This window comes from Nerophis ophidion, linkage group LG20, assembly GCF_033978795.1.
Source record: "Nerophis ophidion isolate RoL-2023_Sa linkage group LG20, RoL_Noph_v1.0, whole genome shotgun sequence".
Taxonomy (NCBI): Eukaryota; Metazoa; Chordata; class Actinopteri; order Syngnathiformes; family Syngnathidae; genus Nerophis; species Nerophis ophidion.
The window spans coordinates 21,117,524-21,131,300 of NC_084630.1; the positions used below are offsets into that span (position 1 = coordinate 21,117,524).

The 13,777-nt window shown below is 39.1% G+C and overlaps 1 protein-coding gene across 1 annotated transcript in view; it reads left to right on the top strand.

Annotated features, from left to right (window-relative positions):
- Positions 1-13,777, top strand: part of suclg1 (succinate-CoA ligase GDP/ADP-forming subunit alph) — a 107,771-nt gene that overhangs the window by 71,189 nt on the left and 22,805 nt on the right. The window contains exon 8 of the mRNA XM_061880695.1: positions 10,305-10,493. Coding sequence (XP_061736679.1) covers positions 10,305-10,493 — 189 coding nt within the window. The remainder of the gene's footprint in view (positions 1-10,304; positions 10,494-13,777) is intronic.

Genomic DNA, 13,777 nt, shown 5'->3' on the forward strand with positions numbered 1-13,777 from the left:
GTCTGAGCAGTGAGCACCCAGCATTGTCCCGCCCACACAACCATCTGATTGGTTACATACAAAGCCAATTAGCAGTGCGTATTCAGAGAGATGTAACAGCCAATTATCAGTGCGTATTCAGAGCGATGTAACAGCCAATCAGCAGTGCGTATTCTGAACGCATGTTCTAAATGCTTCATTGTCGATCAGACATGTGTTTAGCAGCGGACATCGTACACTCCCCAAATTATAAAAAACACTTTCCAGTCACAACTATTATAAACATCACTATGAGCCCGTTGACATTCTAGAAACTTAAACTGCTGTTCAGCTCGCTCACAGTTCTGGCTTGAGGTGATGTGAAGGCTAATTAGCTTTGAGCGTTACGTTAGCTCATTTTGATGTGCGTGCGTGTGTTAGGGGCAGCAAAGCCCTGTCTGTTATTTCACATGAACTAACATGAACTCCATGGTGTTCAGGGATGAATAGTCTCTCCTATTGCAATTGTACTGTTTTTCAGCAATAGTTACATTAATCATTAGTAATGTAGCAGCCTAGCTTTGAATGGCAGGGTGCCTGCTATCACATGTTGACAAAAATATAACATTTACATAATAAAAGTCAACTACAGGCTTCCCAAATGCTTTAATAAATTAAGCATGATGAGCTGACGTGAAACCGTTTAATGTTGCACTTTTTATATGTAGAAGAAAGGTTTTGTCATTTTATTTAATCAAAGCAAGAACTTGAGGCAGTTTAATGTGAATTAACGTGGGCAGAATTATTATAGTGTTCCCAATGTTAAAAGGATAAAGCCATTGTTTACAAATTTGGTAAATAAATAACCAAAAAATGTATATTTTGTTGTTTTCTTACTGTACCGAAAATGAACCGAACCGTGACCTCTAAACCGAGGTACGTACCGAACCGAAATTTTTGTGTACCGTTACACCCCAATGATATAGTCATTTTTTTATATCGCACAGAGACAAACCCGCCACATATCGAGTATATTCGATTTTTCGCCCAGCCCTACCTTGAAAGTAGAAAAGCACCATTCAAGTATTACCCATTTACCATAATCATTTGTTTCATTCTTCAATGAGAATATCTCTGTTCATCTGCCGATACCACAATCGTAGGAATTCCCTGTAAACAGCCTTGGTTCTCCTGTCAGACTTTATGATGCTGTGCATATTTCAAGGTTCAGTGGGTGTCAGTTTGTGCTGTGCTTGACAACATAATACGGTATTAAAAGTCACTTGTATCAAAGGTCTGCCAAGCGTCGCTGGTGTTAGGCTAGATCCAGGAATGGGTCTTACACGGGAGAAGCGTATGATAATTTGCTGGAGTATCTTGCACATAAGCTTGCATGCAGGTTTAGTGGAATTTATTTTCCTCTCATTTCAGCCTCCTGACTTTTAGCCCCAGCTTGTCTCGGCGCTAGCTGACATAAACCCTTTTGTAATTCGGTAGAAACAACACCGCATAGTAATGCGGTTGAGCGAGATAAATGCAGATGCAACAATGTCAGTGTCATCAGCTCTTAGTTCTGCTCCTAGCCTCGCTTTGTCATCATTTTTATTGAATACCCGGCTCCCAGGGAATCACCTTATAGGTTTCATGATGGAAGTATCGGAAGTGCCGACAGCATCAGACAAAAGACTTAAGAGTAAAGGGAATAAGTCCATGCCTCTTTGGTGTGGAAGTATTATCTGGTGGTGTCCAGGGATGCAAGGATTAATAGAGTAATTAAACTTGTTTCATACAAGAAACACCTGGGACTCAATTCACTGTCTTGTTTATTCTGAACATGATTAGACTGTGGAGAACCAAATCTATTTGCTTCTTCTTCTTTCGACTAGAACAATTGTAAGTACTATTTTGTTGTCTATGCAGACATTCTCTACCATCTCCTAAAATGATATGCGTCTTCGTTGTAAGTACCGTATTTTTCGGAGTATAAGTCGCTCCGGAGTATAAGTCGCACCTGTCGAAAATGCATAATAAAGAAGGAAAAAAACATGTATAAGTCGCACTGGAGTATAAGTTGCATTTTGGGGGAACATTTTTTTGATAAAACCCAACACCAAGAATAGACATTTGCAAGGCAATTTAAAATAAATAAAGAATAGTGAACAACAGGCTGAATAAGTGTACGTTATATGAGGCATAAATAACCAACTGAGAAGGTGCCTGCTCTGTTAACCTAACATATTATGGTAAGAGTCATTCAAATAACTATAACATATAGAACATGCTATACCTTTACCAAACTATCTGTCACTCCTAATCCATAAATCCCATGAAATCTTCTTCCTCGATGTCGCTTCTAAACTACTCTGCCAACTCCAAACTTCCTGTTGTTGTTTTCTGCTGCATATTTCACGTCCAGCTCGTAATCTGCAGTACATGATTTCCTTTTCGGTGCCATTTTTGTTCAGCCCTACTCAGTTTTTATAAGTTACCGCCAACTATGAAATGATCCATTTTAATAGCTACAGCAGTAGCATATAGCAGATAGTATTCCATGACCCACAATGCACTTCTGCCATGACCCTCCCCTTCCGAATTCTTATTGGTTGACGTGTGTGACGATTGCTGACATTTTTGCTTCGTCTCTTCCGCGAATGAGTTAAATAATATTATTTGATATTTTACGCTAATGTGTTAATAATTTCACACATAAGTCGCCCCGGAGTATATGTCGCACCCCCAACCAAACTATGAAAATACTGCGACTTATAGTCCGAAAAATACGGTACACACAGAGACACACAAACAACAAAAGCAAACACAACAATAACAACAATAATAACAATAGAGCAACGTCAGCAAATACGATATGTACAAATATCATGGTAAAAGTGATAGCAAAGGAGCAGTTAGTTTTTTGGAGCACTTTATAGAAGAGATAGAGCGAACCTCATTAGCTGACTTTTATAGCGTTTATTTACAATTTAAGATTAACGTATTTTTCTGAGATTAAGTCGCTCCGGAGTATAAATTGCACCTGCCGAAAATGCATAATAAAGAAGGAAAAAAACATATACTGTGGGGCAAAAGAGTATTTAGTCAGCCACCGATTGTGCAAGTTCTCCCACTTAAAATGATGACAGAGGTCTGTAATTTTCATCATAGGTACACTTCAACTGTGAGAGACAGAATGTGAAGAAAAAGAAATCCAGGAATTCACATTGTAGGAATTTTAAATAATTTATTTGTAAATTATGGTGGAAAATAAGTACTTGCTCAAGAACAAAAAATCTACTCAATACTTTGTAATATAACCTTTGTTGGCAATAACAAAGGTCAAACGATTACTATAGGTCTTTACCAGGTTTGCACACACAGTAGCTGGTATTTTGCCCCATTCCTCTATGCAGATCTTCTCGAGAGCAGTGATGTTTTGGGGCTGTCGCCGAGCAACAAGAACTTTCAACTCCCTTCACAGATTTTCTATGGGGTTGAGGTCTGGAGACTGGCTAGGCCACTCCAGGACTTTCAAATGCTTCTTGCGGAGCCACTCCTTCGTTGCCCGGGCGGTGAGTTTGGGATCATTGTCATGCTGGAAGACCCAGCCACGTTTCATCTTCAAAGTTCTCACTGATGGAAGAAGGTTTTGGCTCAAAATTCCACGATACATGGCCCCATTCATTCTTTCCTTAACACGGATCAGTCGTCCTGTCCCCTTAGCAGAAAAACAGCCCCAAAGCATGATGTTTCCACCCCCATGCTTCACAGTAGTTGTGGTGTTCTTGGGATGCAACTCAGTATTCTTCTTCCTCCAAACACGACGAGTTGAGTTTATACCAAAAAGTTCTATTTTGGTTTCATCTGACCACATGACATTCTCCCAATCCTCTGCTGTATCATCCAAGTGCTCTCTGGCAAACTTCAGACGGGCCCGGACATGGGAGATTATCAGTGGTCTTGTATGTCTTCCATTATCTGATAATTGCTCCCACAGTTGATTTTTTCACACCAAGCCGCTTGCCTATTGTAGATTCACTCTTCCCAGTCTGGTGCAGGTCTACAATTATTTTCCTGGTGTCCTTCGACAGCTCTTTGGTCTTGGCCATAGTGGAGTTTGGAGCCTGACTGTTTGAGGCTGTGGACAGGTGTCTTTTATACAGATAACGAGTTCAAACAGGTTCCATTAATACAGGTAACGAGTGGAGGACAGAAGAGCTTCTTAAATAATAAGTTACAGGTCTGTGAGCGCCGGAGATCTTCCTTGTTTGAAGTGACCAAATACTTATTTTCCACCATAATTTACAAATAAATTATTTAAAATTCCTACAATGTGAATTCCTGGATTTTTTCTTCCACATTCTGTCTCTCACAGTTGAAGTGTACCTATGATGAAAATTACAGACCTCGGTCATCATTTTAAGTGGGAGAACTTACACAATCGGTGGCTGACTAAATACTTTTTTGCCCCACTGTATAAGTCTCACTAGAATATAAGTCGCATTTTTGGAGGAAATGTATTTGCTAAAACCCAACACCAAGAATAGACATTTGAAAGGCAATTTAAAATAAATAAAAAATAGTGAACAACAGGCTGAATAAGTGTACGTTATATGAGGCATAAATAACCAACTGCTATGTTAACCTAACATATTATGGTAAGAGTCATTCAAATAACTAGAACATATAGAACATGCTATACCTTTACCAAACTATCTGTCACTCATAATTGCTAAATCCCATGAAATCTTATACGTCTAGTCTCTTACGTGAATGAGCTAAATAATATTATTTGATATTTTACGGTAATTTGTTCATTTCACACAAGTCGCTCCGCAGTATAAGTCGCACCACCGGCCAAAGTATGAAAAAAAACTGCGACTTATAGTCCGAAAAATACGGTATATGCAAGTTTTTAGCTTTGTTTTTCAACTTGTTAAAGTCAGGGTCCACGTTAATCAATTCATGGTAATCGTTCTGTGGTAGGTTCCTGCGTACATTATCCCCTTTTGTTGTTGATTTTTTTTTTTCACACAGTGTTGATCTGGAATTTGTTGCTTTGGCATTTTGTGGGTGTGGCACCAAACGGAGAAGTTGACATGCAGAGTTTCAATCACTCTTCATTCTCTAGTGGGTGACTTTTCAAATGATGCTACAAATTAGCAATAATGCTACTTTTTGTAGCAACGCTTTTGCCGCATAATTGTTCAACATATTCCCGCTTGAAGCCAAACCACTGCCAGACATGGACCCCCTGCTGTTTTTCTTGGGAATTAATTCTCCCTGCATTTGTTACCAGATTCGCACCTTCTTTCTCTCGTATGACCACTCGCACCACACTGTTCGCACCACAGCTAATGTTAGCCATGTAGCTACCTCTCTGCTCGGGGAGGGCATGTGACGTATGTAAGAAAGTGCGCTTGGTTTAAGTCTCTGTGAGAAGAAGAGACAAGAAAGAGTGGGAAAAGCCTGTCGTGTAATGCCCGCAACCTAAAAGCCACTGCGTGAGAACGTATACTCCAATATCACCATATAGTCATTTTCTATATCGCACAGAGACAAACCTGCGATATATCGCAAATATCGATATATCGCCCAGCCCTAGTTCTACATTTGTTTTTGTTTTTTGTCAAGATGGGGTGCTTTGTGTTAGGGCTGGGCGATATATCGATATACTCGATATATCGCGGGCTTGTATCTGTGCGATATAGAAAATGGCTACATGGTGATATTGGAGTACACGTTCTCACGCAGTTGCTTTTAGCTGCGGCCATTACAATACAGGCTCTTCTCACTCTTTCTTGTCTCTCCTCATAGACAGCAAGCGCACCTTCTTACATACGTTGTGGCGAATAGTGGCCGTGCCAGCAATCTGAGGGTTACTGGTTCAATCCCCACCTTCTACCATCTTAGTCACGTCCGTTGTGTCCTTGGGCAAGACACTTCACCCTTCTCCCTGATGAGTCCTGGTTAGCGCCTTGCATGGCAGCTCCCGCCATCAGTGTGTGAATGTGTTTGTGAATGGGTGAATGTGGAAATACTGCCAAAGCGCTTTGGGCTCCTTAAAAAGGGGTAGAAAAGCGCCATACAAGTACTACCATTTGCCATTTTACCATTTATTCCTTTGCGGAGCAGAGACGTAGCAGCATGGGTAACGTTAGCCGTGATGCTAGCGGAGCCGTGCGAGTGGTAGTACGAGAGAAAGAAGGTGCGAATCTGGTAGCAAATGAAGGAAGAATTAATTCCCTAGAAAAACAGCAGGGGGTCCATCATCTAGCGGTGGTTTGGCTTCAAGCGGGAAGATGTCGAACAGACAACCGTAATTTGTCAAGTGTGAGGCAAAATGTGATGCTACAAAAAGTAGCATATCTGCTAATATGTAGCATCATTTGAAAAGTCATCCACAAGAGAATGAAGAGTGCTTACATCTCCATTCTGTGCCGAGGCAAACATTTCAACATCAACACCGTATGAAAAAATAGTCAACAACAGAAGGAGAAAACGTCCGCAGGAACCTACCACATAGTGAAGGACATACACTATTTGATTTCTTATTATGCCGCTTATTTTTATTTGACACTTATTGAAATATATTGCGGGCTTCACGGTGGCAGAGGGGTTAGTGCGTCTGCCTCACAATACGAAGTTCCTGCAGTCCTGGGTTCAAATCCAGGCTCGGGATCTTTCTGTGTGGAGTTTGCATGTTCTCCCCGTGAATGCGTGGGTTCCCTCCGGGTACTCCGGCTTCCTCCCACTTCCAAAGACATGCACCTGGGGATAGGTTGATTGGCAACACTAAATTGGCCCTAGTGTGTGAATGTGAGTGTGAATGTTGTCTGTCTATCTGTGTTGGCCCTGTGATGAGGTGGCGACTTGTCCAGGGTGTACCCTGCCTTCCGCCCGATTGTAGCTGAGATAGGCGCCAGCGCCCCCCGCGACCCCGAAAGGGAATAAGCGGTAGAAAATGGATGGATGGATGAAATATATTGCGTGACATCATGCACAAAAGTGCAATTTATTTGTTTTAAACTATTGTAGTGACGTTCTGTACAAAAAGTTTACTTTATGTAGTGTGGTTTTGATCTTAGTGACATCATGCACAAAAGTGTACTTATAGCTTGTTTTAAAATGTCTCTGACAATCTTGCACTTACTTTTTGGAAATGACATGAATGTTTGTGCCACTGCTTAATAACTGTTTAATAAATACACTTTTGGTTAATTGATTTAGTTGTGACTTCCCTCTCTGCATGAAAGTTTAAAAGTAGCATATATTAATGCAGTATGAAGAAGAATGTTTTAATGTAGACACATAGAATCATCATACTGCTGTGATTATATGCATCAAGTGTTCATTCAAGGCTAAGGCAAAATATGGAGATATATATGGTGTATCGTGATATGGCTTAAAAATATCCAGATATTAAAAAAAGGCCGTATCGCCCAGCCCTAGTGACATGTACATAAATGAGACAGATTTTGATTTGAGCAAATGGTTGCCATGAAACATTAAAAGGGATGTGAGTACTTTTCGTATGTGCACCCTCAATAGCAGGGGTGTCCAAACTTTTTCCAGTGCAGGCCGCACACTGAAAAATCAAAGCAAGCGGGGACCATTTTGATATTTTTTATTTTAAAATCCAATACAATATATGTACAAAAAACATACATCTGGGCCTCCACTCAGGCTTGATCCCGGGGACCCTAAAGGGTTTTGGTCAAAATGTGTCGTCATTCAGTATTATTATTTGTACTATTATTCAAGGTTTAAATCTCTAGATCGACATTAGGTCTATCTGTCAATATAACGTTATCAAAATATTTAAGTTGTATGCTCTTTTTGTCAAAGAAAACCCAGTTTTTTATGGAAAAAAAACACATAATATGTAATATTTATAAAAAAACAGGGTTTTCTTTGACAAAAAGAGCATGCAACTTAAATCTTTTGATAACGTTATATTGACAGATAGACCCAATGTTGATCTAGAGATTTAAACCTTGAATAATAATACGTATAATAATTCTGACTAATGACACATTTTGACCAAAACCCTTTAGAGTCACCGGGATCAAGCCTGAGTGGAGGCCCAAATGTATATTTTTTGTACATATATTGGATTGGACTACCATATTGTATATGCACCTTGGGAGGATCTGCTCCAATTTGGTTGTTCTTTGATCCTGTTCATTGCAATAATGACAATAAAGCTCTATTCAATTCTATTCTAAATTTTCGCCCAGTACATTTTTTAAGTGGAATATTTGAGATTATATAATAATTGGAGCCTTAAAAAGGTCAATAACTCATAACAACATTGATTTTAATTCATTATTATTATTTTAGCTATGACACAAGTTACACAATAATTATTGGAGATCCAAAAGAGTCCTACTCATTAAAGTATTAAAAATGTAATTATACATTTTATTAACTGTTTACTTTTAGCACAATAACCTCCAGATCAACTTCAGATTATGTTTCATTGTTGTTTATGTTTTTTGTTTGTTTGTTTTAGGTCCTTTTTGAGACAAGTAAAAAAATAGTTTACCCCTCCTTCTGCCCGATTGTAGCTAAGATAGGCATCAGCGCCCCCCGCGAACCCAAAAGGGAATAAGCGTTAGAAAATGGATCGATGGATGGATAAAAAAACAGCTTACTTTTTTACACCGTAAACACAAAATAAATCTAAATATTTTTAAGTGGAATATTTGAGATTATATAATAATTGGAGTCTTAAAAAGGTCAATAACTTATAACAACATTGATTCATTATTATTATTATTATTATTATTATTATTGTTATTTTAGCAATGACACTTAAAAACAAGTTACACAATAATTATTGGGGATCCAAAAGGGCTCATTAAAGTGTTAAAAAATGAATTTTTCATTTTATTAACTGTTTACTTTTAACACAATAACCTCTAAATCAACTTCAGATTATAAATTGTATTGTTGTTTATATTCTTTGTTTGTTTTAGGCCCTTTTTAAAACAAATTAAAAAAAGAACCAGCTTACTTTTTTTACATAGCAAACACAAAATATGCAACGTTTTCCCCAAAGAATATCTCAAAGTGGAATATTTAATGTGACGTTATTGGAGCCTTGAATAGGTCAATAATTCCTAATGTCATTGATTTTGATTCATTATTATTTTTTAAAGAAAGAAACAGCCTGCATGGCAGCTTTGTGTTATTAGAGTCAACATTGCAGCATTTTCTTGTTTCATTTCACCTGTAGGCTCTTTTATTACACTATTTATGTTTTTTGTTGTTGTTTTTTTTTAATAGTATTATTACAATGTGCTGTCACGCCAAATTTCTTCCCCCCTACAAACCCCCCCCCATTTACTTCCGGGTCATGATTAATACAGACGTATTTTTTAACGCTATATTATAAAAATATAACACTATATCATAAAAATATAACGCTATATTATAAAAATACAGACATTTTGTTAACGCTATATTATAAAAAAAATAAAAAAGCAATTTACAAACACAAGCAATGGGATGACGCATTTACTTCCGGGGTCATGTTTCCTCTTATGTCATCCCATAGCTTGTTTGTAAATTGTTTTTTAAATTTTTTTATAATATAGCGTTAACAAAACGTCTGTATTTTTATAATGTAGCGTTAAATTTTTATAATATAGCGTTAACAAAACATCTGTATTAATCATGACCCTGGAAGTAAATGTAGGGAGAAGAAATTTGGCGTGACACCGCCGTGTGGCCGTTAAAAAATGACCTGTGGGCCGCAAATGGCCCCCGGGCCCCACTTTGGACACCCCTGCTGGATACCCTTTGTACCCTCGTTAGAGTGTTTTGACTCAAAATGAAATATTCGCACTCTTCAGCTTCGGAAATGATCGGAGCTGAACAGCACATCCATCACCGAGCGAGCGGCGCAGACGGGCACCGAGTTAATCAGCGACCACGCGGCTAATTGCCGTCTCAGAAAAGAGTTGATATGAGATGGCAGACCTATCTGGTCATCCAGCAGCCCATGCAATTAAACTGCTCGATTGACCCTTTTGTTTTAATATTGCGGGGCTGAGACGCAGACGGCTGCTGAGATAAGCCTCTTATCATCAGGACTCTGTAATGGGAGGACATGGCTTGTTTCGTTCCTAATGAATGAATAAAATGCAGGTGCAGAAAACAAACTGATATATGCATCCCCTCGCCCCTCTTTTCCCTTTATTTATTTATGTCCTGCCTACCGCGGAGCCATTTGGTTGCTTTGCTAACTCCCCTCAAATGAGATCATTTCCCTTTTTATTTAATCTAAAACTCCTTTTTTTATTTTTTTTGTTGGTCTTCACCATTTTTTTTTTTATTTCCCCCAGGGTGCTAACGCGAAGCCTGTGGTGTCCTTCATCGCGGGGCTAACTGCGCCTCCCGGGCGAAGGATGGGTCACGCAGGTGCCATCATTGCCGGAGGAAAAGGAGGCGCCAAAGAGAAAATTGCAGCTCTGCAGTCAGCCAGAGTGGTCGTCAGCATGTCCCCCGCCCAGCTCGGCAGCACTATGTTCAAGGTAAGCCGGACATGGGGGGGAGAAACAAAAAACAAAATAGTTGAACAATCTGGTGTGCAGGGAGACATACCATATTTTTCGGACTATAACTATTATGTGTGAAATTATTAACACATTACCATAAAATATCAAATAATATTATTTATTAGGGATGCACCGAATATATTCGGCCGAATATGGCAAAAAAAGCCACATTCGGCCTTCGGTGGAATGAGTTAAATGCAAGGCCGAATAGTGGCGTATGACGCAATTTTTTGACGCGGTGACGCAATCAACCAATCAATCAACGGTGACGTTGTAACCCGGCACCTTCGGAAAAATGTCAGCAGTGTGGATATATTTTAAGGTGTCGGAAAGTGACAAAAGTATTGCAGTTTGCAACGAATGTTCAGCCAAACTGTCTCGAGGAGGTGCCTCCTGGCCGACGTCTTTGAGAAGGGGAAAAAGTTTGCGACTGACAGTTCCAAAGCAAACGGAATTACAAAGAAGGTAATGGAGTTTATGGCTTTGGATGAACAACCGTTTAGTGTTGTGGAGGACATTGGCTTTTGGAAACTCATGGAGCACATTGAGCCCCGTTACACGATACCGAGCAGACGGTATTTCTCTGATGTGTGTTCTTTACATTGTGTGTGTGCTGTTTACATTATTAGCCTGTTGTGTAAGCTACCGGTATAAATGTATGAGGTTACAAGCACACACTTATTGAGATTTAGTGGGGCCTCTGTTTACATTATTAGCCTGTTGTGTAGGCTACCTGTATAAATGTATGAGGTTACAAGCATACACTTATTGAGATTTAGTGGGGCCTCTGTTTACATTATTAGCCTGTTGTGTAGGCTACCTATAGCCTAGTGTATGACATTACAAGCACACACTTAATTGAGATTTACTTGAGCCTTCTGTTTACACTATTAGTTTATCTACTGTGGCTAAGCAGACTTTTGCCAAAAGGACAATAATTCATTTGTTGTGGGTTTATTCACTTTAATGCACTTTATTTTTTTTTTTGCAATGCATGTTTTGTTTTAAGGCCTAATATAAATGAAAAACTTTGTGCGTTTTTTGAAAAGCCAAGGCTACTGGAATATTTAAAAAATGTCAATATTCAATAAAAAATTACTTTGTTTAAAAAACATGTCTAAAAATTTATTCCAGGCTATTTATGCAATATAAAAAAAATTGTGAAAAACTGCATTCATTATTCGGTATTCAGTATTCGGCCTTCGGCCACAAATTTTCATTTCGGGTGCATCCCTATTATTTATCTCATTCGCGGAAGAGACGAAGAAAATGTCAGTAATCGTCACACACACGTCAACCAATAAGAATTTGGTAGGTGAGGGTCATGGCAGAAGTGCATTGTGGGTAATGAGATGCTAACTGCTATATGCTGTATGCTACCGCCGTAGCTATTAAAATGGATCATTTCATCGTTGGCGGTAACTTGTAAAAACTGAGAAGGGCTGAACAAAAATCTCCCGTCCAAAGGCAAAACCTAGTAACTCACGTCTCGCTGATTTGGAGAAAACAAAGGAAAAGCAATCTATCTTGATGCTGTCTTACAAAGATCTACAAAGTCATCAAACGTATAGATGTTTTCTTGAGCTTTCATTTTCTTGCCGATTGAGCCATGGATTGAATCTGCTCTCATGAACGCGTGCCCTTTCTCCAGATATTTTATCACAATCTCGGGTGGGCCCCATTCTGCGTTTGCACATTGGGCAAGAGCCATGTACAGCGTCCAGTTTTTATTTTGACCTCCACAGTTATCTGCCCAAAAGAGTATGCAAGGGGAAGAATCAAGAACAATACATTTGATGAAGGTGCTTCCAAATATCCCCCTCCTGCCATAATATCACATAATCAGGTTGACCGTCGGCCTCCATTCGTGCAAATGTCTCATTAAAGACAATGAGGTGACTGACAAAGAAGCTTCGATTGGTCCCTTGAGATACTAGGTTTTTCTGTTGTATCCACGCGGTTATGTGGTAGTTGCTAGGTCCTGCCATGCGCGTAACAGCTTACTTACGGAATAAATTACAATATCGCATACACTAATGTAAAGCATATCACCTAGGGACTCCAAAATTATTATCAGCTCAGTTTTGACCAAAATTGAGTTACTGGGTTTTGCCTTTTGGACGGGAGAAATGGCAGCGAAAAGGAAATCATGTACTGCAGATTACAAGCTGGACGTAGTGAAATATGCAGCAGAAAAGGACAAGAGGAAACGGCGCATACCTTTGGAGTTGGCAGAGTTGTTTAGAAGCGACATCGAGGAAGAAGATTTCATGGGATTTATGGATTAGGAGTGAGAGATTGTTTGGTAAAGGTATAGCATGTTCTACATGTTATAGTTATTTGAATGATTCTTAACATAATATGTTAGGATAACATAGCAGTTGGTTATTTATGCCTCATATAACGTACACTTATTCAGCCTGTTGTTCACTATTTATTTATTTTAAATTGCATTTCAAAAAGGGCTGGGCGATATGGCCTTTTTTTAATATCGAGATATTTTTAGTCCATATCAAGATATACGATATATATTACGATATTTTGCCTCGGCCTTGAATGAACACTTGATGCATATAATCACAGCAGTATGATGATTCTATGTGTCTACATTAAAACATTCTTCTTCATACTGCATTAATATGTGCTACTTTTAAACTTTCATGCAGAGAGGGAAATCACAACTAAGTCAATTGACCAAAAGTGTATTTATTAAAGTTATTAAGCAATGGCCCAAACATTCAAGTCATTTCCAAAACATAAAGTGCAAGATTGTCAGGGACATATTAAGTGTCAAATAAAAATGAGCTGCAAAATAGAAAATCAAATAGTATTCGTCCTTCACTATGTGGTAGGTTACGATGAATGTTATGAATTTCTCTTCATTCTCTAGCGAGTGACTTTTCAAATGATGCTACATATTAGCAGTAATGCCACTTTTTTTTGCCCCACACTTGACAAATTACGGTTGTCTGTTCGACATATTCCCACTTGATGCCGAACCACCGCCAGACAATGGACCCCCTGCTGTTTTTATTGGGAATTAAGTCTTCCTTCATTTGTTACCAGATCCGCACCTACTTTCTCTCGTATTCCCACTCGTACGGCTACGTTAGCAGCTAACGTAGCCCAGTGTGCTACCTCTCTGTTGGGCGATGGCTTATACGTGTGTGACGTATGATGTGACAGTATGTGACGTATGTAAGAATCTGCGCCTGCTTGTCTGTGAGGAGAGACAGGAAAGAGTGAGAAGAGCCTGAAGT